We start from the raw sequence: 26,032 nt of genomic DNA, 5'->3' as shown, positions 1-26,032 counted from the left end.
TATCCACATTCAATCATTAACATTACCATTTATCCACATTCAATCATTAACATTACCATTTATCCACATTCAATCATTAACATTATCATTTACTTACATTCAATCATTAACATTATCATTTATCCACATTCAATCATTAACATTATCATTTACCCACATTCAATTATTAACATTATCATTTATCCACATTCAATCATTAACATTATCATTTATCCACATTCAATCATTAACATTATCATTTACCCACATTCAATTATTAACATTATCATTTATCCACATTCAATCATTAACATTATCATTTATCCACATTCAATCATTAACATTATCATTTACCCACATTCAATTATTAACATTATCATTTATCCACATTCAATCATTAACATTATCATTTATCCACATTCAATCATTAACATTATCATTTACTCACATTCAATCTTTACCATCATTCCGTCACCATATCACCACATACCATCATTACGCCACCATACTTTCCCAGATCCGAAAAGGAATAGAATGGAATAGAATCTAGAGTTTACGCCAAAGGCCAAGCACTGGGACCTATGAGGTCATTCAGCGCTGGAAAGAAAACTGAGAATAGGTAGGTTTGAAAGGTGTAACAGGAGGTAAACCTCGCAGCTGCACTTTGAAATAATCGTTAGGAGAGGGTGGGTAGCACGATGGAAAAAAGGGACGCTGCAAAGAACCTTCAGTGATGCCTACAGTGCACCCCGTGAGGTGCACTGACGGCACTTTACCCCCTACGGGATGGACCCGAAAAAAGATGACGCTCGTGTGTCTTAGGGGAAACCGCCATCTTCCATTTCGAGAAAAAACGAAATTTTCGGTTCAGGAGAGATTTTCACTTTCCGCCCCTGGGGAGATGACATGTTTCGCTTCGGGGGGCGTTCAGCATATTTTTCGGAATGGGGAGAGGAAGCTGAAGGGAATTGGGCATGACGCAACAGAGATAATGGAGAATGATATAATACGGGAAATGATGTTAGTTGTGGTACAAGAAGTGGGAATAACAGGGCAGTTGTGCTTTTGCGACAAATAATAATAATAATAATAATAATAATAATAATAATAATAATAATAATAATAATAATAATAATAATAATTATTATTATTATTATTATTATTATTATTATTATTCCTAAAGGTGAGGGTAAAATAAAACCTTTTCCTTCAGTGCAAATATTGATATATTGCTATAGATTCATTTAAATTTCTACATGTGTTTTTAACGATATACCAAGGTTTACACTGAAGAAAAAGGATCTCACTTTATCCTCTGAAATAATAATAATAATAATAATAATAATAATAATAATAATAATAATAATAATAATAATAATAATTCCTCAGAATTAAGTTTATGCTCATCGATGTCTTTAATTAATTTTTTGCATTCAACTTGAAGTAAACATTAAATCATATTTCTTAATAATAATAATGATAATCTTGCCATTACTGTTAAAATCAACAACAATAATACCAAATATAATAATGATCTCTTTAAAAGTCTTTGACCAGATAATAAGAGGAGAATTGCCATGGAAACAACTCAAGACAGCACTGAGGCGCAGCAACTACTCCAGAAAGTTCAGGAAAACAACAAGTTTAAGGAAAACAACAAGTTTAATGAAGACCGCTTGGTGAATTTGCAAAACAGCCTTCGCGCCATGACAGTCCCAAGCCTGCCTCTCATTTAAGTCCGTCGACAAACGTTTTACTTACTGTTGTTTTTATCGTTGCCATCAACGACTTTTAGATATCAAAAGCTGAAGAACAAAAGCACATACTAGTGTAGATATATATATATATATATATATATATATATATATATATATATATATATATATATATATATATATATATATTGCACTCGGCGGGGATATATACGGCAGAGTCGCTACCAACTTATAATCCTCTGACAGTCAATTGGTAAAGCGCTCGTCACCGAAGTCACGGATGGTTACGGTTCGTGGTTCGAGTCCATCGGGTGACTATCACTTATTATTTATAATTTTCCCTTTGGTATTATTTCCGAGGTAGAGCAAATTCGATATCAAATGACATTTGTAGCTTAATGTTTGTGTGTGTGTGTGTGTGTTATATATATATATATATATATATATATACATATATATATATATATATATATATATATATATATATATATATATATATATATATATATATACTTAGTGTGTGTGTGAATTAATTTCATTATTCTATAGGTAAATGAATTGATATATCAATGTTATTAGCAAAACACTAATTATACATAATTAAAAACGTATATAGTACGACAAGCAGACTTGTTACTGGTTACTTTTTCACAGATATGTAGCACACAAAATACAAAGCCTGGTCATGTCATAAAACATCAATAACTGAAAAAAAAAAAAAAAACAGATCGACATCGAAAAGATAAGCAACTGAGAGAGAGAGAGAGAGAGAGAGAGAGAGAGAGAGAGAGAGAGAGAGAGAGAGAGAGAGAGAGAGCTTCGTGGTAATTCCTTCCTTACCTGAGGTTAGGATCCGCGTCGGCCAAGAGCAGGAAGATGAAGATGTCGTTCTTCTCCCCTTCGCTCGTCTCCTTCAGGATGGAATCGATAGTGCCCTTCAGGTAGTCGTCCTTGCGCCACACCGAAGATATCCCGATCGTCAGGAACCGGGTGGGGCTGCAGGTAGGACGACGAATGTCGTGAGTAATAATAATAATAATAATAATAATAATAATAATAATAATAATAATAATAATAATAATAATAATGTACGTAGAAGCCTATTAAAAGGAAAGTCTATGAAAGGTATCTGAAGAGAGAGAGAGAGAGAGAGAGAGAGAGAGAGAGAGAGAGAGAGAGAGAGAGAGAGAGAGAGAGAGAGAGAGAAGATGTTAAAAGAAACTAGAGAAAGTCATGGAATGAGAGAGAGAGAGAGAGAGAGAGAGAGAGAGCAGGCATCAGGCTCATCCGATTCCATCGCTGTGAAATAAGAGCTTGAATTCCCAGTATAAAATATCATTCCCCGAATTCGAACGCTGCTCCCAGGATGGAGGACGGAGAGGAATGGTGAGCCTATGGGCAATTGGGTGGCCTGGGTAAAAGGGAAACGATGAAAACAGGCTTAGAGAGAATAACAAATTGAGGACATTAATATATAAATTTTTCTGTCGGGGTTCTCCGCCAACCGAGAAACCCTTTAGAGTACTTTGGAGTAAAAACTTTTTTTTTTTTTCACTTCACCGTGAAAAATTACGACGCGCTTGGGAAATTACTTTTCCTAGAATTAAAAATCGTACTGAGGGGTGTCGTTTATATTTTGTGCCGCGGGCTCTGTCATTACTGCAATGCGATTACTCAAAAATAGCGTATTTGATAAAACGGAAGGGAAAATTGTACAGAGTTTGTCATGATGAATAAATACGCACATTCTATTTAAGTATCATTCTATTTTTAATGTACCGTTCACTGATTTAAAAATAATAATTCTCAACACTAAGTGTACTGAATTTTGGTCGTTAAGGTAAAACTTCCAAGGATTAAATGAGCCAGTTTCTTACATTTTTGAAAGGCAACAAGTCCCAGGGTGGGCAGTCTGGCCAAAGTTACGCCATGGTGACGAGGGATTTAATTAAATATGTACAACTGGTAATATTCAACGTTATTCCTGAACATTTCCACTTGCTTTTTACCATTAGGTCATCATAATCATAAGGTCTGCCAGAAGAAGTACCATTAAATGCAAAATGAAACGACTGCACGTCAAACTTGACGGAAGTGGCACCCATGGTGGCTGAATACTGCAGTGATGCTTAACATTAGGCGGTTGTCTGTTTCTGAAAGGGGCATTTGTACAGAAGCTTTTGGGGGAGATGGTTATCTTACTAGAGCTCAGCTGATCGAAGAAGGAAAATTATGGTGGCCTTAGATCTGAATAATGTCAGGACACTGGTGGCTGAACTTGGAATTACTGCAGAGCTTCACACTCGTAATAAGAAGTTAAGTTGCAACAAGAGAGCATACAAAGAACCCCTTGTATGTATCATAATAAGGTGACTAACTTTTGTTCTGGAAATTTAAGAGCACGATCAGAGTTCACTGAAACCTTGCCTGCTGCACTGACTGTGTTGCAAATTTCTCTTTTCTTAAGTCTCGATACATCACTTATTCTGTCTTTATTGTTTCAAGCTAACGAAATGTTCCTAGTCTCAAAAACTCATTATCTGTTATATGTCTCCAACCTCGTCACTTAAGAGTAAGAGTCTGCGGAAAAACTCTTCGCTTACCAATGACCTCAAGTACTGTAAATCCTTCATTTGGGAATAGAAATACATTTATCAGTATTTGCTCTATAAGGGTGTCGTCACTGTTAGTAATAAAAAAAAAAATAAACAAAACCTTCGCGCCTTCCATATAGGCGGGTCAAAATATGAAAAAAAGGGGGTCAACCCCCAACAAATTGCTAGAAATTGTTTTTTGCTTGTTTTTGGTTTCCTGATATCTGTAGATTAACATACTAAAAGTCTACCAAGATTGGACTACCGGAAAGTGGGTAAAATTGGGTCAGTTCAAAGATGGGCGCCAAAATTTGAAAATTCATTGAATATGTTTCCTTGTCGATAACTCGGTCATTTTTCACCCAAAACAAATAAAGTAAGAATGTTTTCCTATGTTTTTGAGTTTGTTCTTTCAATTGGAATTGGTTTTATTTGGGTGTGGTCATGCCGTGGGGTGCATTAGGGTACCCTACCCCAAAATGGAATTTTGTCGGTTTCATAGGGAAGTATTTGTCCTCAAATCTAGTCCAAACTGGCAAAACAATGCCTTTCATTTGTTTTGTTCCTCTGTGTCTCTACAACTATACATCAAAAGTTTACCAAAATTGGAGGCTTGAAAGCGGGCAAAATTGAGCCCTATTCCAAGATGGCCGCTGTGTTCGAAATGACCCTCGACTTAGTTTTCATTCCTTGACTTGCACAAAACATGCCTGTTTTTTTAAGTATTCATTTTATCTTAACTCAGATTCACTTAGATATATAGTTTGCCCATGTCTTATTCTGTCCCTGTTCCCTGTACCCACTGTACACAGCCCCCTCCGTGCCCCAAGCCCAGCCCCAGCTCAAACACCCCATTTTCAGTACAGGAATCGCATCCTAGTCTACATTTGACTGTTATTCTCAGTTTCATATTCTTACCATATTCAAAACTCTCTCGGCTACTTCGTCAGTGAAAGTTAATGCCGATCAAGTGATCAATCCTGAACTCCTATTTCAAAAGATTTCTTGTTGTGTCACAAGCTGGGGATTTAACATTACAGGATATTATGGACTATGAACTCAGTCCATATCCTCCCACTCTTTTTTGAAGCCAAACACGTTTTTCTTGAAAGCAGACAAGCCTCAGTTGGCCGAGGCTCTACGTGATTTGTGAGTCAATCCTCTAGTAATGCTGTGATTACAGAATCGATACCTGAATCTGAACATTTTGTTCTTGATGGAGGATCTCTCCTGCATCGCTTATCATGGAAAAGTGGGATCAGCTACGGCAAAATTGCTGAAGAATATGTCAATTTCACTTTTTCCAGGTATGGAATGGCTACCGTAGTTTTGATGGATACAGTGGTGAGCCCAGTATCAAGGACAATGAACACCAGAGGCGACAACGTAAATCACACCAAGTGGTGCGTTTTGACTCAACACTGTTTTTTCAGGAGAATGGAGGACTTTTTGTCTAATGGTTGCAATAAACAACAGATGATCAACCTGATCTGCGACAAACTGAAAGACAGGGGATGTGAAGTTATCCATGCACATGGAGATGCAGATGTTGACATTGTCAAAGCTGCAGTGGCATCTGCAAACACAGAGACACAACTTTAGTTGGAGAAGACACGGACCTTCTAATTCTACTTTTATACTATACAGAAAGGGAAAGCAAAAAGCTCTATTTTTTTCGATCGGACAAACTGAAATCTAAGTATGTTTACGATATCTGTTCTCTGAAAGAACTCCTAGGATGTGAAGTTTCCAGGCAGTTGCTTTTTGTACATGCGTTTACAGGTTGTGACAGCACATCAAGAATTTTTGGTATTGGTAAGAAGGCTCTATTTCAAAATTGATCAAACGTGACTCTGTCATTAAGTCATGTGCGGCAGTCTTCACCACAGCAGATCAGGAATTGTCACGATTGTTGATTCTGGATGCAAAACTTTTGTTTCTTTGTATGGAGGAAAAGTTGGGACACCCTGGCAAACCTACGAAACACCTTGCTTGCGAAAAAGTATCATCTGCAAAGTCATTTGTAAAACCCGAGAAGCTGCCGCCAACAGTATCTGCTGCCAAGTACCACTCACTACGCACATTTTATCAGATCATTGTGTGGATGGGAAAAGACGGAATGATGGACCCAAAGAACTGGGGTTGGAAACAGGAAGATAGCTTTTTGTTGCCAGTTATGACAGACCAGAAGCCAGCTCCTGAAAGGCTACTTAAAGTGATTCATTGTAACTGTACATCTGGCTGTTGTAATACACGTTGTAGTTGCAGGAAGTACGGTCTTCCATGTACATCCGCATGTGGACCTTGCCAAGCCGAATCTTGTTTCAACCCAAATAATGAATGTACAGGGGACCCTGACGCAGATGCTGATGACAACCGTGCAGACAGTGCTGTATTTTAAACCACAATGTTGTGAGCAGAACACTGGCATAAAGGCATTTAAAATTGGTTGATGTTAGTATTAACTTTCTGTTTAAGTTGTGTTTCCGCTATGCAATTATGTCATAATACCGGACCATCTCATAATTAACTGATGAAGCAGAAGACTAAACTCGGTTAGTCTAAGGGTGAGGGGAGGTTGAGGATTGTTCAGGTTGTTGGCATCACTCATGTATTCTTTCAGAAGTCATTATGCCAATTTACCTTGGCGTTTTAGTCTCTTGAGGAGGGGGAGGGGGTTAATGGAGAGACTAACCAAGTTAAGTTTTGTGTGGCATCAGCTGATTTTGAGATGGTCCCTAACGTCATGTGTTTATCTTTTTGTGTCACATGGAAATCATAATCCATAACTTATCAGAGTCTATGGGATGTCATATTTTAGTTCATCGAAAGTCAATATTAACCAAATGTTACAAGGTTTGACACCATGTATGACAAGTAGTGTATATTGCATGGCTTATAACTGTGACGTATGATCATGAGGGTGAGGGTGAGGCCTTTCAAATTTCTGGTACCCATGGTATTTTTTTTCATTCAGATTAATTATGAGGGGGTCAATATTTGGGTTTACTGCAATTTTTACTGTCCCGAACTACAAATCAACATTTTTACGTCATTATGACGTAATATTACGTCACAGGCTTGTCCTAATGATGTAATCATTATCTCATTTGAATCTTAGCTATCATATTTATATGTGTTTGTAATACATTTATGGGGTCTAAAACCAGCCATTTAGAAGTTTGCTGTACATTAATTGTTCATCGGCAGCCATCTTGGATATTATGTAATTTTACCACTTTCCGGTTGACCAAATTTGGTAGACTTTTGGGATGTACTAAAGTAGCCCCATACAAACCAAAAATAACCAAAAAATGTTTTCTAGCAATTTTTGGGGGGTCAAATCCTATTTTGACTTGACTAATACTTGGAAAACAGGATTGCAATAGAGTCTCAATCGGAGGTCGGGAAAAACACGCAAGCCTTCGCTTACGTTTGGCATCAGAAGGACTTATTTTAAGGTTTTTCCTTACCTCTCGTCGCCCTCGGCGTCTGTCCCCAGGAGGACGGTGTCGTTGGGGATGGGGATGGGGAAGGGGACGTCGACGAGGCCATTTCCGACGACCTGCTGGTAGTCTCTTCTGTGAGCGTTGGCAGAGCTGTTGCCCAGACCTGGCCCCCAGGTGTCATAGTCGTGGCTGCAGAGGGCTCCTGCTGGGGAGGAAGAACGTCAGCTGTTAGGTAAATATATGGTTAATAATTTTTCGGCCATTATGCACCGGACTGTTCTCTCTCTCTCTCTCTCTCTCTCTCTCTCTCTTATACAATCACACACTGTATTACAGACAGGAATAAAATCTAATATCCTTGCAAGTCAAGGGATACAAGGAAAACATTAAATAAGTTATATAAACCTAAATAGTGAGTCAACATCGACGGCAGTATATTAGCAGACTTAAGCAATGGCGGGACGGGTCAGTTATTGAATGGATGACCACCACGAAACGCAACACGCCTCCGTGGACCAGGTCGTAGTAACCTCGTCCCAAAATACCTGCTAACAACCGGAAGTGTACCACTTTTTGGAACCAGAAAGAAAATAAAGAGGCGAATGAATAAAAAAAAAAAATCTTAAAGAAAGGACAACAAAACAAAGACATTTCTCTCACAGGGACAACAATTCCAGTGTCAATGTCTTGACAAAAGCCTAGGTGGAGAGAGAGAGAGAGAGAGAGAGAGAGAGAGAGAGAGAGAGAGAGAGAGAGAGAGAGAGAGAGAGATGAGATGCAGCACCTGCAGCATTACGCACTAATCACATCTCCGCTCTCGGCATTATGTTATGCTACGTTGTGTAGAAGCGAGTTCGTTATGACAACTTCCTTCGTTTAATGACGCCGTTCAGGTTGGCATCCTTCGCGGCTAACGATCGTTTCCTTTGAAAGCAGCCTCGGGATGGCCTTCCTTCGCAGCATCTCATTTGGGTGATGTGACAAAGGGCTCTCGTTGTTTGCTCCTCTTGACTGTGAACGGCGGGTGTTGCAGCTTTACTTTACATTTGACTGACAGATCCACCTTACATTTCACGACGTTTTTAAATTTTAACCGGATGAAATTATTACTTTAAGTTACTGTTCTTATTATATCTCCTATAACATAATAGTGAGATATATTATGTCTCATATTCCTCAACTACTCGCTTATCTTATTTTAAACACCTCGAGTTAAGGTCTAGAGCAACTAGGCGAGGAGATTCCCATTTCCTCACAAATATATTATTATTATTTTATTGCCAAAAGATAAATTGCCGTCTGCCAAAACCCTGGCTGAATTACCTTATCCGTAAAAGAAATCTGGTGTGCTATCATAAATAGTCCCAAACTTTATTTATTAATTACTATTTTCTACCTGAACCGTCAAATTTGATGGTAATATTTGAAAAAGTTAAGTATACCTTAGTTTAACCAGACCACTGAGCTGATTAACAGCTCTCCTAGGGCTGGCCCGAAGGATTAGACTTATTTTACGTGGCTAAGAACCAACTGGTTACCTAGCAACGGGACCTACAGCTTATTGTGGAATCCGAACCACATTATAGCGAGAAATGAATTTCTATCACCAGAAATAAATTCCTCTAATTCTTCATTGGCCGGCCGGAGACTCGAACGCGGGCCCAGCAGAGTGCTAGCCGAGAACTATACCGACCCATCCCACGAGGAACTGGTAATATTTGAGCGGTTCTGCAGTTGCATCCCACTTAAAATGAACCAGGTACATTCTATTGCTCTACATTTTCTCGTTTATGATTTAGTGACAGTTTGGAGTTCAGGGCTCGCAGAGCGCATTACACATATATACTTCTCCTAGTTCCATAATTGAGTTCATCACCTGTTGTCAGAACAGGAATATGGTCCACCTGTTCATGAAAAGAATTCAGCGGTCCAAGAGAGGCACCCTTAGGAAATACAAAGTCGCTTGTCAATAAGAATGCTCAGCTAGGAACTTTTGAAGCTAGCATTTGATAGCCAGAACCTCACTGACGTGGTGTCGATACAACAGACACCACCTCAGACAAGCAACGCCCCTGACTCCATTATTATTATTATTATTCAGACGATGAACCCTATTCATATGGAGCAAGCCCACCAAAGGGGCCACTGACTTGAAATTCAAGCTTCCAAAGAATATGGTATTCATTAGGAAGAAGTAAGAGGAGGTAAAGGTAAATACGGAAAGAAAGAAAAAAAGAAATTAATAAATTATTAAATAATAAAAATTTATGAAAATGCAGGGAGAATAGTATTTGGGTAGTAATGCATTGCAACTTCGCTTCAACTTTTGAAATTCCAATTCCAGGAAGCACTGTATGTATTCCAATTCCAGGAAGCACTGTATCTACAGAACAGTCTCCCTGAGGGTGCCGCGTATCTGGGACTTCGAAAGTTCAAGCGAAGATGCAATACATTACTACCCTAATACAATTTTCCTTGGCTTTTAATAACTTACTTACATTTTTCTCTATTTATGTATTTGTTATTTTAATTTTTTTTAATGAGATCTCTTCTTTCTGTATTTTCCTTTACCTCTTCTTTCTAATGAACACCATATTCTTTGGAAGCTTGAATTTCAAGTCAATGGCCTCTGTGGGCTTCATCCATATAAATAGGGTTCATCTTCTCAATAATAATAATAATAATAATAATAATAATAATAATAATAATAATAATAATAATAATAATAATAATAATAATAATAAAAGCTAAAATCGACCATGAATAAAGAGGGGTAGAGTATCTGCCCGCCATTATCAGAAGAAAAAACTTTTACAATCATTTGGCGCCAGGCAATGCACCGTCACAAGATGGCTATCTACGACCTCCCGATTACCACTTGATCTACCGAGACCCATCTTTACCTTCTAGCTATCGCAAGCCATTCGTGCCGAGTAATTGAAGATAAGATTTTTATACCAGACTTTAGTACGATCTACATCTGTCACAGTGAATAGCACACCTGCCGACAGTATTTATTAATGATTTGCTCAATCACTGCATATGATCGTGTTTTTTTTTTATCGTGGTTTGTAGATGCTGTTGCAATGAACACATTAATCTCTCTAACCCAATAAAAACAAATCTCATCTCGAACATGGCGTGATTACGTGAATTACGCAGCAACTTTTGACTGGCAATGGTGTTATTGCTAAGTCACACTGAACTGCTTCCCGAATGCTTGGTCACGTGAATCCAAAGTTGACGTGATAGTTACCCGAGGTCACACTATGCAAATTTGTCACTCCTGCCAAGGATGAGGACTTATTTTCATCAGTGGACATCAGGCACCTTATGTAGATGCTACATAAAAAAAGGGGCATGGATTAATATTTTATAAGGCAAGTATTCTCTCTCCATCTGAGGGACTAAATTGTCCAAAAACTAGCAGCTAATCATCTTACGATGACAGTTAGTTGGCTACACAGTTCGAAGGCCTGTGTTTCGAGCCTGAGCCAAAGGCTTTACATACATGCAATTAGAATTTTTTTTTTTGTTACCTAGTGTCCAAAAGTCCACACCAAGCCTCTTAATCCCTTTCACATCTTTCTACAATTACGGGCCGGCGACAAGCAAGGTTTCGTACTGGAATAAGGCTGGCTTACTCTGAGACAACCACACAACCGTGCTAAAAATGCTTGCTGTTGTACTCACGGCTTTACCTAACTTCGACGTTGGACAGCTGTCTCAACTTTAAACAAACTTGGACCTGGATATATGGCAAAGATGTACTTTCAATGAAATATGACGACACAGTCGAATCCAATCTAAGATGAGGAAACAAATTACGCTTTACATGTTCCCTGTAAATGGTCAGGATTTGAAAATGAAAACGTTGCAATACTTCGGTTATTGCATGTAAAAAAAAACATGCTTTTAAACATGAAAATTACAAAAGATCTACTCTCTCTGCAATTCACCTACTTCATTTCATTACATTATATAACTGAATAACATGCGATTATACAACCTTACAAAGGCATCGGTTTTGTCTAAAAGAACGTGAAGCCTTACCAACAACCATCTACCCGTTACGACTTGACCAAAATCACAAAGGTCACTGAAATCCCTGCACAATTAAACTTCTTGATTACCAAGCCCTATAAAAAAAGGTGGGCAAAAGAGGCAAATGGCAAATGAGCACATTATCAGCATTCACGCCAACAATTAAGTCAAATTATACGATGACACACCCAATTCGAGCTTTATAATCAGGTGTTTCACAATCAAGGAGGTTAGTCGTATATTCCTTAACAATATAAATACCATTAGATTACGGGAAGTATTGACAGTCAGCCAGCATTTCCACATTAACAAAGCCAAAACGGCAATTCAAAGAAAAAAATTGCGTTCAAGATTTTCTTGCAATCATGAAGCATGCAGATGCATTTCACAGAGAAGACTGTGACAGTCATATATCGCTAAGATGATAACACAAAAAATGTAAGTTTGCAATGGAAGTCACCTACTACAATTTTTGCAGAAGCAGGGAAAGTTTCTTATTTTTTCTATTTTGTTTGATTTCTTTTTGTCAAGATGGCCAATGGAACCAATTTTCTCAAACAGCGAGGAACAGGCTAACTTTCATTCTGAAGACATTTTTACTGTCTTTCACAAACTACATAAACTAGTTTTAACAAACGATGTACGGGTAGATTTTACCTTAAAAACTTCAGATATCAGTCATAAATTATTGTAGAGAGGATGTAGGGAGCTGGCTTTTAGCCAAATTAAGTACAAAAGATATCTGATTGAAGACAACACAGACATCAGCGTCTATCCCACATTGCAAAGGAACCACGCTGCAAGAAGTTACACCAAAGATGTCAAAGATAACAACGTTTACCAGGGGACACTTACAGTAAGAATCAGCATTTACCAAAGGGGGTATATAAATCCGAGTTCATGATAGAAGGGCCAGGAGTCATCTTTTACTAATGAAGCACAAAAGTCAGTGTTTAACTGCAGAAAGCCGAAAAATCGATGTTGACAGTGTAAGGCATAAAACCGTTGTTTAAAGGTATGCTCACAATAAACATTTTCGGCTAATAGCATCGATGTCGCTTTTTACCACTAAAGGCAACATTCCTCAAAACTGAGAGACCGAAATTATCCTGTGACAAGAACATGGAAGCCGTTTCTGTTTAACAGGAAAATGGAATCAGCTGTTATGGAAGGAGTAGCACTTGCATTGCTTACTGAAAGTGACTTGTATGAAGATGACGTAGAAAAAATGAGCTTAATAGGAAGCTTTTGTCTATGAAGGCCCTGAAAAAAATAATTCTGATACGGAGAATTCCCAGCCAATTCTGACAAGGACAGCACAGAATACTTTCAGGAAAGAAACACACATAGACCAGTCTCTGCCTAAGAACATTTTTTTTTTAAGCCTTCTGGAAAAAAATTACACAGGAAAGTGCGTAAGATGGCAAAAATTACAAAATATTATACCAATGAAATTAGTCTTTCCCACGGAGAACACGATGCTAAGTTCCTAACGAACACCCGCCCCAACAAAAAAAAACATTACCACGGACCAAACCATACTTTTGCATTTGACTTTAAATAACTTTTTTTCTGAATAAACATGAATAAGAAATCAGGTTTTGACCTACACCGAAAGCCACTTTTGACTCTGGTGCTTAAGGCAGTCGTCTATTGAAGTGTGAAGAGAATATACCAGCCCCATAGGTTCTATCTACTGCATAATTACATCAACTTCAGGACCTGCCCTCTAAATTTGTGTACTTACGAAAGTAGGGACATAAAACATGCAAGAATTCAATATCGATACTTTTACATTATGATTTTCATCATGTAAGGGTGCTGAGCAAAATATTCAACGCTAAGCTATACCTGACACTTACCAACCTATAAATGACTGGAACTTAACCATCTAAATAACCTTTCCACGGCTATCTTTTGTAATGTACAGGTTAAAATCTTCTCTTGATGACCATCGACTATGTGACTATGTAAGGTCTGAAGGGCTTGGACATTACGTCTTGACACCTAAAATCAATAAGTACTTTGAAAAAAGACAAATTCTTGTGATAACTATATTCCCGTTCTTGGCAGAAATGTATTTCTCTCTTTGCTTGATATTTTGTTAACCTTCTCTGAAAAACGCGGAAGCAGTTCTTGATATCTGAGGTATTTTTCAATATTCCAAGGTGTTATTTTATATAAGATTATATATATGAACATGGAGTTACACACAAACTCATAACATACATACACCAATTTACACATGAAATACGACTGTATTTTGTATATAGTACAATAAAAAAATGCCTACTAAAACTTTTTGAAAGACCGAAAACCTCCAAAACAAACACAACTACTTTCGCAACCATCGACCAATAAAAAATAAATAAATAAAAATTTACCTGAAGTATAATAAAAAAAAAATAATCTAGTAATTTTTTAAAGACCCAAAGCCCTCCCAAAAACATACACAGCTACTTTCGCCTCTGAACACAACCGACCTCTGAAGAAGAAGAAGAAGAAGAAGAAGAAGAAGAAGAAAAAAGAAGAAGAAAGAAAAAAGAAAAAAAAAAAAAAAAAAGGGGGAAGAGACTTACCTCTGTGAGTGTGGCTGTTGGAAGAGTAGAGCCAGAAAACGTTACATGTCAGCAAGAGACCGGAAATGAGCACCAAGACAATGGGTGCCGGAGTACTGCTGCTCATCCTCGACCACACACCTGCAGGAGGAGGAGGAGGAGGGGGGGGGGAGAGAAAACAAAAGGGGATGAGTCTGTGACACCTGGCGTCTTCACCTTCTTTTGTGCGCTTTCTTCAGTTTGCGAAAGGGGGGAAAGAGACGGGACAGAAAGCCGATATATACACGGTCAAGGGGATAACTTTCTTTTTTTTTTTACTCTAGGTGAAAAGCGGATATTAGTGGAAGTGGGCCTTATGACTGTGAAATCCTTGGCGCCAGGAGTGAGTTTTAAATATATACGTCTCTCTCTCTCTCTCTGTGTGTGAAAAGAGGATAGTGAAAATGGGGCTTACGATTATGGAATCCTTGGAGCCTTGATTTCGTTTTAAATAGATATGCATTATGAATTTTAGCGTAAATCAAAACTGAATGACATTTCCCACAGTTTTTGCTATTATTAAAACATTAAAAAAACATTAGCGTAAATCAAAACTGAATGACATTTCCCACAGTTTTTGCTATTATTAAAACATTAAAAAAAACATTAAACTCTGCAAGGCTTTAAAGCACAATTTACTCTTCCACTGTATTGTATGGTTTTAGCGACAAAATAATTGTTTTTTCCTTTCAGCGCCTATTACAAATTATAACGCAACGAACATTAATACTCCATTAATACCTTCCCAGAAATATTCGTATCAGAATATCCAGCAAAATCCATTGTTTAGAAATAATTTTTTTTTACGATTTTTTTTTTTTTTTTTTTTTTGCATTCCTGGGGGGAACCTTTTCTGCAGAATAACCCACACCTTGATATTTATGTCAAGCATTGATGCTGCACGAATGATTCAAACCTTTTCCACAACAAAACCTGACCTGTTATATGTCATTAATCGTTAGGCCCACATCACTTGAAACCCTGGAAATCTAGATAATACAGAAACATCAACCAAACACTAAGAAAATGACTGTTTTTAATTCCTAGAACAAGGTAATCAGATATACAACTGGCTGGGGTGTGTGTGTGTGTGTGTGTGTGTGTGTGTGTGTGTGTGTGTGTGTGTGTGCGTGTGTAATACTAACGCAAATGTTACGACCACCTGTGGAAGGGATAACATGTTTTTTGTTTGGATGTAGGTAATACTATATCCCTCACAGCTTTTTCGTGCTAACTGTATTTGAATTATTTTGGAAATAAGAATTCAACGGGTTTACTGAACTGCACGACCCACTTCAACAAGCTGATGAAAACTTTATTTATTTATAATACAAATTCAAAATTACGATGCAGCGTACTAAAAAAAAAAGGCTAATTCAAAATAACAAGGAAATCATGAAAAAAAATCTGAGCCATGAAAATGATTTTACAATTGGTCCTTTCAACACAATTTTTTTTTTTTTTGGAACAGGTTTACATGGTCCACACTTCATAGTAGTTCTATTTTATTCATTTACCTTCTTGTTTATTTCAGTCTTTATCTTTTCTATTTCTCTTACACAGTTTACTTTTTACTTCTGTATTCCTCTTTCCGTCCTGGGCTGCCTTCCTTCGGGGGACTGCAGAATTCTGTTTATCCAACCGGGGCAGGAGCTTGAGCCTCGTAACACCCGCAAGGCCACGTCTTCCTCCATTTACTGTGTGTAAACCGGTAAGACACTGTCCAAAGCCTGCTTGTTTCCTTCTGCTGGCAACTTTGGAACTCCCTACTTGCTTATGTTTTTCCTGACTCCTATAAACTTCCTTCCATTCTACATTTCCCAGATTTCTTCGGCTCTAAGCTAGAATAGGGCAGTAAGTTGCCGATCCCTTCGGCCTCTGGTCTTAAAAACATTCATCACAGATGACAAAATTCCAATGATTGCTTTGAAAAACTAATTAGAATAATTATTAGAGAAGTCATATTGTGAAGAAGACAGTAACTATTTTGTGACGCAAGCTTCTTTTTACTTATTTATTTATTTTACTTTTCTTACAAAAGTAACATCAAAGTAGGTCCTACGAAATTCACTAGGTCACTTTGGTTCACTGAGCACTCATTTGATTCCATGTGACGTCAGTAGAGGGAATCGTAATGAAGATAGGAATGCACAGTAACTTACTTTGCTTAAATTTCCTCTTAACCATGTGTTATCATAAAGGTGTGAGAGAGAGAGAGAGAGAGAGAGAGAGAGAGAGAGAGAGAGAGAGAGAGAGAGAGAGAGAGAGAGAGAGAGAGAGATGAGCTTTGTATACGTGTCCGGAAAGGATACTTCTGCAATACCAAAAAAAAAAAACATTTTTTTGATGCTTCAAATAATAATTTTGATACTTCAAAATACCATTTTTAATGCTTCAAATAGCGACTGTGATGCTTCAAATAACAATTGTGATGCCTCAAATAACAATTGTGATGATTCAAATAACAATTCTGATGCTTCAATTAACAATTTTGATGATTCAATTAACAAATTTGATGCTTAAAATAAAAAAAAATTGATGTTTCAAATAACAATTTTAATGCTTCAAATAACAATTCTGATGCTTCAAATAAATAATCTGATGCTTTAAATAACAATTCTCGTGTTTCAAAAATTTTTTTGATCCTCCAAATAATTTTAATGCTTCAAATAACAATATTTACGACTCAAATAATAATTTTAATTCCTCAAATAATAATTCTGATGCTTCAAATAAGAATTCTGATGCTGCAAATAACAAATCTGACGCTTCAAATAACAATTCTGATGCTTCAAAAAAATTTCGTGATTCAAATAACCATTCTGATCCTTCAAACAACAATTTGGATGACTGAAATACCAATTCTGACTCTTCAAACAACAATTCTGACGATTCAAAAGAGAATTCAGGTGCTTCAAAGAACAACTCCAACTGATCACAACCCTCTCCAACACTTGTGCGAAAGCCACCAACCTTTATTTAATAATATTAACTGGCTCGCTTACGGAACTAAAGATAGAAACGGCATATTTACAACATGCTGCCGATTCGAATGCATCGCACGAAACTCACATCAAAGGCTTTTTCAATTTATCCAGGTGTTTCAGACATATAACAGGTGCAATGCTTCGTTCGCGAACGTTAACCTTCGAGTCAGTCGTCGCATCCATCACTGGGTTCATTAGTTGGGTTTGTTCGTAAAATGCCAAAACTTCGAAGTCTCATTTTTGAAAACAATGGACCCTAATGCACAGTCTAGGAACCAGCCGACATTTCAAAAACTCTTCTGGAGGAGGTAGGGGAATGGAGGCTAGATCAGCAACCGTGCGTGTGTTGAGAGAGAGAGAGAGAGAGATCCACATCACAGTTTCTAGTCATGTCATACCGGAGATAGCTGACCCTAAACTAATCAAAATTCTTCAAAACAACACACGAGTGACTTGAGAAAGCTTACGAAAAATAAACGATTTTGACAATATAATTATATATATACGTATATGTATATACATATACACATATATACTGTATATTTATGTATATTACATATATACACACACACACACACACACACTATCTATTGGGGGTGGCCACAAATAATAAGTAAAAATGCGCCGAAGTTTCTTCGGCGCAATCGATTTTTCTGTACAGCGTAGCCTACTGTATAATCAGGGACACCGAAAATAGACCTATTTTTCGGTGGTCTCGGTAAAATTATGTAAGAGCCGCGGCCTATGAAACTTTCAGCCACGGCCCGGTGGTGACCTGTCCATAGCGTTGCCAGACGCGCGATCATGGGTAACCTTAAATAAAATAAAAACTGCTGAAGCTAGAGGGCTGCAATTTGGTATGCTTGATGTTTGGAGGGTGGATGATCAACATACCAATTTGCAGCCCTCTACCCTCAGTAGTTTTTAAGATCTGAGGGCGGACAGAAAAAGTGCGGACGGACAGACAAAGCCACCTCAATAGTTTTCTTTCACAGAAAACCAAAAATGGATATGAGTCGCCAACACATCCATCTTTAAACTCCCAAATCTAAGAAAAATTATGTGCAGAAAAATAACGGAGAAAAATAAAACTGACCTAAATCTCTGAGGGTCATTTCATTCTATAACCTCTGATTTCTCGGGTGGTTTGGCCTTCATTCATTCTTCGTTCCTGCTTTTATTTCATCCCGTTAATTCTCTCGGTTTTTCTTTTCAATTTTCATCGGCTTATTTTCAGATGCGCTTGCGCCTCATTTATCCTACTTATATAACTCCTCATTAATATATTTTTTCTTCTCGTCCATAGAATTTGGAAGAAACCAGTGGTTTGTCGGGGGGTAGAAATGGCGCTTGCACAAAGCATGCTTGGTCATGAGATGTCCATCTTGAGGAAAGGTTACTTTCGAAAAATAGAAAGAAAAACTGAGTAAAAATGGTTGCGCTTAACGGGAAATAATCACAAAGAGAGAGAGAGAGAGAGAGAGAGAGAGAGAGAGAGAGAGAGAGAGAGAGAGAGAGAGAGAGAGAGAGAGAGATCACTACTTTGGTATTAAAGAACGAGGTGAAACTTTCAGCGCTCTGGAAATATATTAAAGCCATAAACGTTGATAGTTGTTTTACAACACACGGACAGCGCAATTAATGAGGCCGGGGGCGCGGGCCAAATATATTTCAAGCCCCTTAAAGCTGCCATTTCATGGAAGGGTTCCCGATGAACTTTTTAGGGATCGGGTTTGGGCACCGAGCCTCATACAGCGGTCATTTCGCGAATGCATTTTCGATTACAAATGATTTTTTTCAGAATCGGTTTGAACGTCGAGTTCCTTGGAGTGCCCTACTTAAAAGAGCTTTCAATAGGCATGTTGTGAAGCTGACTTGAATATCAAACTTTTTAACGTAATCATTTAACGCAATGCTTGGCGATTAACTTTTTATTTACTAAATTAGATTTGATATCAAGCTTCTCATAATCATTCATTTCAAACAAAGGCGTCCCAATTCACTAATCATGGAATTCATCAGAATGTCTGGCTTCTACAAGCGTTCACAGTGTAAGGAAAGCAGCCTCTTAAACTGGCTGTTTTAGACGAAGGGTTTTAATTAACATTTTACGAAATGAATTCGAAAATAAAGTTTCTGAGAGTGGCATTTCACGCAAAGCCTTCATGATGAACATTCCACAAAGTCGGTTTGGATATGAAACTTCTTGAGGTGGTAATTAACTTTTTATAAAATTTAAATTCCAAGTTTCTTCAGGTGATCATTTACCTGACGGCCTTGCTACTGGACTTTTTACGCAATTTACAGTGGTCACATCAGACAGGGGCTTTATCAATTAACTTTAAACGAAATAAATTTGGATATTCAAGTTCCCTAAAGTGCTCATTTAATTGCAATTTTTTTTATAATCGATGTGAATATTATTTCCTTTCAAGTGGTCACTTCACGCAAGGGTCTTCAATTATCTTTTTAAATGGGTTTGAATTTCAAGGACTAGAAAGTGGCCATCTCACTTAAATGTTTCAACGAGTACATTGTGAAATTACTTGTTCACTTCAATCTCTCCTGATTTCCCATCTCCCAAAACAATTTCCAATTATTTTTTCTATATTATATCGATTTCTATATTATATACCTCTTAAACTTGTACAAATCACATTCGAATTCTGAGCCCTGCAAAATAGACTGCACGCAAGTGTTTTTAATAAATATGCACATTATGAAATAATTTTTTATGTTTATCGAATGAATTACATATCAAGCCTCTTCAAACCATCAAAGGGTTCAGTGAAATTTTTATGAAGCTGATCTTGATCTGAATCCACAAAAAGTTGTATTTTTCCCAAAAGCCTTTTCAAAGAACAATTCATGATGATAATTTGAATTCTTTTAAGCTCCGCAGAGCTGAGACTTCCCATAAAGGTCCACAACAATCCATTTTTAAATGAAACTCACTTCGATTACAGCTCTCAAAGCTTCCAGCTGCCGTTTCCTCAAGGTCCCAACAATGTTTTTACGACATCGATTTGAATTTCAAGCCTCGTAAAGTTGCCCTTTTCCCCCAGCGGTTCCAATAACCATTTTGTGATTTTTGTAAATGAACCTTTTCCGCTGCCATTTCCATGACCATTTTGAGATATATGAATTTCGCTCCCTTAAAAGGTTCCATTTCACGTAAGGGTCTCGATGGCCTGATTATAAATACATTTACATTTCTAATCACTCAAAATTTGTCATTTATTTGGACTGGAAAAATTGCACAAAATCAATTCTGCTTCATTATAAATTTGAACAAAACTTCTCCCGTATGAGTTTTCGAGCACAGTATCTTTAAAAGCATGTCGAAAGCTGAGTATTCTCTCGTTCAAAATCCATCCACACGCACACGTACAAACACACACACACAAACACACGCATACAGCACTCAGGGCACGCGGGCGACCAAACAAGCACAAACACACCACTCAACATCCTCCTAAAAAAAACACCAATCAGCGCGCGCAAGCACGCATTCTAATAAGCTGCCGAAAGAAAAAGAAGTGTCAGCGAAGACGACGAATCTCTTAAGCTCCGAGGAACAAGGAATAGTGCCACGGTTACTGGCACGGGGCCAAAACCGTGGAACGAGTAATGAGACCACGCCGGAGGTAGGGGAGGAAAGGGAGGGGCACTGCAGTGAGAGAGAGAGAGAGAGAGAGAGAGAGAGAGAGAGAGAGAGAGAGAGAGAGGGCAATAAGATCTTATATATATAAATATATATGTATGTATACACATATACATACATACATATATATATATATATATATATATATATATATATATATATATATATATATAAATATATATATATATATATATATATATATATATATATATATATATATATATATATATATATATATATATATATATATAGAGAGAGAGAGAGAGAGAGAGAGAGAGAGAGAGAGAGAGAGAGAGAGAGAGAGAGAGAGAGAGAGAGAGAGAGAGAGGTTTATAAGCTTATAATTTATATATATACAGTATGTATATACACATATATACTGTATATATACACACACACATATATATATACACATACATATTATACGTACTGTATACATATACAGAGGAGGTAGGATAGGGAATATCAATACCATCTCTTGCAGAGAGAGAGAGAGAGAGAGAGAGAGAGAGAGAGAGAGAGAGAGAGAGAGAGAGAGAGAGAGGGTTTTCGAAAAGCGGTGGAAAAACGATGGTTATGGCAGACGGCACTAATTGCGTCGACAGTGAAACAAATCACCTCACTCGAGCCTCCTCTCCTTCTCTCCTATGGCATCTTTTGCTCTTTTGTTTGCTTCCGGCACCAACAACGATGAAGGGTTCAGTCCACAGTTACAAAACTGAAGGTAACCTTTTGGCTGAAATATTAACAGGGGGTAATCGTTCCGACAGATGCAATGGTGCATGTGCACGAACTGGGACCGAGATGTCTTCACGTATAAAAAAAATATATAAGCGTGAAACTCTTGTTATTCCCAAAGAAATGAAGAATAAAGTCAAAGCTGAGACCTCGTAAAATACAACAGACTACTTTACTTGAGTCTGTGTTGCTCTGACCTGTACGTACTCGGGGAAATATGATCCACAACACCTCCTTTTCAAAAGGAGCAAAGAACTGAAGGATAGTTTACTGCGATAGGACACTCAAGCTGTTGACCCTTATGTAATAAAGTTCCGTAACGTAACGGCCCTGAAAATGCAATTCGAAAACCTCAGTGAGTGGTCGGGGTGTCCTAGAATTCTTCCCTTGCCGGAATTCTACGGTTTTAGCGTGATATTTAGAGCACGTGAGCGTTTACGAGGTTGTAAACATTGAGAACCAGTGTCACAATCGAATTTCGGTTTGGATCTGAAAATTTTAGGTGTGTTTGTGTTTGTGTGTGTGTGTATGTGTAAGAGAGAGAGAGAGAGAGAGAGAGAGAGAGAGAGAGAGAGAGAGAGAGAGAGAGAGAGAGAGAGAGAGAGAGAAAAATTATAGCTTTTCCAGACAGTCACCTAGCCCATCAGGAAAATAAAACATATTTATGACATAAAACAAGAAATTTTCATAACAAGAAAAGCTGATCTACGCAACTACTGAACATAATACACAAACAGTGACACAAACAAGTAAACAGTGCAAGAAAAAAAAACCAAGTAGTGAAAAAAAACTGACAATTAAAATAAGACATCTGACGCTTGGAAAAAAAAAGGGGGGGGCGCACGACACATACCATTTCTTAAGTTACAAGCGGCCCTGCACAAGCAAAGGAAGGGACGCCGAGTGGAATGTATGATGTACGACAGACGACCGAACATGCTTCTTAGACAAGTTTCCTACATTCAGTGTCACCTCACAAACACCTCTCACTCACAGAGGACCTTTAAACAAAATAGTACACTCGTGAAAGAAAAGCCAATGAAGGAAATGATGAGGTGATAAATTGTGGTGCAGGAACGAGAGGCAGATTTCAAAATCAACTGGTAAAAGAAACGTAAAGTAAATTTTAAAATCAGGACACGTGACAGTAGGTTAAATGAAAAACTGAACAGTATGGAGGAGAATGCTATGTAAGTTGTAAAATTATTGGACGCAAATACAAATTATATTGCGTTACATGAATGTTTGACAAAATTTGAAAAAGTAAAAGGAAAATATCCTTATTTATGGAAAACTAAGGAATCCCCTTCGCTCACTTGAAAACTTCTGTAGCTAAATTACAAAAACTATAACATGAGTCATCATGCGTACCGTACGTCATTCAAGTAAGCTGAAAGTGTCCTAAGTATTTATATACTGAAGAAGAACAACTCCAGACTACGGGGATGGGTAAAAATTATCAGCTCCTGCGATGACGTAATATCGGGCAGAAATTAAGCTTTCTTTAAAAGTCCGTTATGACGACTGACAGCAAGCACAAACGTTAATATTCTTGGTGGTCGAAAGTCCTACTAAAAATGCTTGGAAAAAGATGGGCTAACGGCACTCTTCTGAAATGCATTTGTGCAAACACCCTCTAGGAGCAAATAAACCTGAAATCGTTAGGTCCGAATGTTGGCTTGCCACGTTAGCCAAAGAATAATGTTTGTAAAACACTCAAGTACCATTTACTTGCGAGATAAAATACTGCATTTGCAAACTGGGAAATTCTCCCGCAGGGATCGTTTATTATCAGTAAACTAAGCATAAATCTTCTACACGGAACGAAACCAAAAGTTAATAGCGGGACTTTTTTCAACAAAAGTTAAAAGAACGATACATGCGGGGATGAAAATGAATTTTGGATGTCGAATTGAAACAATAGTTTGTTTATAACTGGCAGAATAAATAAGAGAAGGGTAAAGCATGGTGCAAATATATATATACATATACATACATAAATACATACATATATATATATATATATATATATATATATATATATATATATATATATATATATATATATATATATATATAATGCTGTTGTCGCAGTCTTTCCTTAAGGGGAAATGATTCTTGATTTGGCATAAAAATGCAAATGTGGCAGTAAAAGTAAATTATACTCACATGCATAAAAATGCAATTTACGATCAAAATGAGACAATTAATGCAAAGTATAAACAAGAATTTAAAATAGAAGAAAAACAGGCTTCACAGACATGTTTCACGTTATGAAGGCTATTGTTGTCTTTCTACAATCATTCTGCATGTGTCAGCATACGTATATGTTACTTATTTACACATATATACACATGTAAATATATAATATATATATATATATATATATATATATATATATATATATATATATATACAGACGAGTGCGCACACATACACACACACACACACACACACACTTAATGTTTCCCAGATAAGGACAAATTAAAAATGACAGCATCATCAATTAAATGATGATCCCACAGCATTCACTGTCCACATAACTACAGATACATTTATATATATATATATATATATATATATATATATATATATATATATATATATATATATATATATATATATATATATATTAATGTATTAATAACGTGTTTGTAAAATATAAATTTAGTAATATGGTTAACAAATTTACACTGTCCTTCTTGCACAGACGAAACCGAACTTGTTCTTCGCTACCTGAAACGTACAGACGGCCAAAACACTAAAAATTATCGGCAAAACGACACAACACAGACAGCCAGATACGACAAGTAGTGCTAGCAAACGTACACTGAAGAATAAATGGTTTACAATACTCGGAAGATGGCAGCCGGGCTTCCATTATAATCACAAGTGTTATGCACAGCAGTACATTACGAAAATGTAACTACAGGCACAAACCATTTATTCATCTATCTGTCTATCTATATCTACCTATATATATGTGTATGTATACTGTATACAGTATGTACAAATTTATACATATATACAGAAATATACATGTATATATATTTATATATATACATGCATACATATACACATAAAACACACACGTATATATAAATACTTGTTACATATATATATATATATATATATATATATATATATATGTATATATATATATATATATATATATATATATATATATATATATATATATATATATATATATATATATATATATATAATCAACAATCGACTCCGATGCTGCGTGAAGTAAAGAGAGGGCAGATTCAGTAAGGTTATAAAGCAACTTGAGGTAATGTGATATCGTGTGTACCGCCTTTGGGGCTGGAGATACGAAGCAAACTCACCTAATAGCCTTTTGTCTCTTGCACATTACGCCTCAGGTATTGAGGTAAATTCGAGTGAGACTGAATGAGTCATGAAGAAGGCTTCATGTCGAAAATGATTTTCAAGCTCAATTAGAAGCGCTGAGCCTGCAGATTCCGTACTGAATTTCAACTAACCAACCCACTTAACAATACCAGCGCATTCATAAGTGTGTTTGTACATCATTACCATACATTCTGTGTGGAAGAGAACGTCAGCCTCTCTCTGGGTTCCAAATAAATGTTCTTCAACCTTGAAACCTTCCTTTGGGCGCCTGTCAAGGGAACAGGGACAAGACAAGGCCAATAGTGGGATTCACCCAGTTTTATAAATGGCACCTATATATATATATATATACTGTATAAATATATGTATACATACATACATACATATGTATGTATGTGTGTGTTTGTGATATATATATATATATATATATATATATATATATATATATATATATATATATATATATATATATATATATATATATATATATATAGAGAGAGAGAGAGAGAGAGAGAGAGAGAGAGAGAGAGAGAGAGAGAGAGAGAGAGAGAGAGAGCGTTGCCTACTGTTTGTACAGGAATATGTCCTGATGAAATATGGTGATGATAATAAAACAACTGTTCCATACAAAGTATAGCCTTTACACATCTGCAGTGAAAGACTGTAATTTCCTACAGAGAGAATTACAGACACCTACTGTACTTCCCATAAAAAAAATTAAGTTACCTCCTACATACAAAAAGACAGACAGCTACATTCCAGGAACGAAAATATTGAAGTTCAAAGTCAGTCGTAATTTCTCAAGAGTAATCCAAATGAATGGAAAAATTTTAAATGCAAAACTATGCATCCAAAGCTGCCTAAAGGTATGAAGTGTTGGCTTTCAT

General features: G+C 36.9%; 1 protein-coding gene across 18 annotated transcripts in view; it reads right to left on the bottom strand.

Annotated features, from left to right (window-relative positions):
• The window catches only part of LOC136825720 (alpha-1,6-mannosyl-glycoprotein 4-beta-N-acetylglucosaminyltransferase-like), a 445,856-nt gene that overhangs the window by 28,693 nt on the left and 391,131 nt on the right, over positions 1-26,032 (bottom strand). For 7 of the 18 annotated variants that reach the window (XM_067082500.1, XM_067082503.1, XM_067082498.1 and 4 more), the window contains 3 exons: positions 14,361-14,480; positions 7,762-7,942; positions 2,535-2,690 (listed from right to left, as the gene is read on the bottom strand). In XM_067082500.1, coding sequence (XP_066938601.1) covers positions 2,535-2,690; positions 7,762-7,942; positions 14,361-14,466 — 443 coding nt within the window. In that variant the 5' untranslated portion in view covers positions 14,467-14,480. Of the gene's footprint in view, positions 1-2,534; positions 2,691-7,761; positions 7,943-14,360; positions 14,481-22,620; positions 22,769-24,459; positions 24,479-24,503; positions 24,613-26,032 lie in introns of those variants that run through there. The other 11 variants (XM_067082512.1, XM_067082506.1, XM_067082511.1 and 8 more) reach the window with 7 other exon arrangements.

The sequence above is a fragment of the Macrobrachium rosenbergii genome, chromosome 39 (assembly GCF_040412425.1).
Source record: "Macrobrachium rosenbergii isolate ZJJX-2024 chromosome 39, ASM4041242v1, whole genome shotgun sequence".
In the NCBI taxonomy this organism is placed as follows: domain Eukaryota; kingdom Metazoa; phylum Arthropoda; class Malacostraca; order Decapoda; family Palaemonidae; genus Macrobrachium; species Macrobrachium rosenbergii.
The sequence above is the reverse complement of the archived record's forward strand: the minus strand, read 5'-3'. Positions and strand labels throughout refer to the sequence as shown.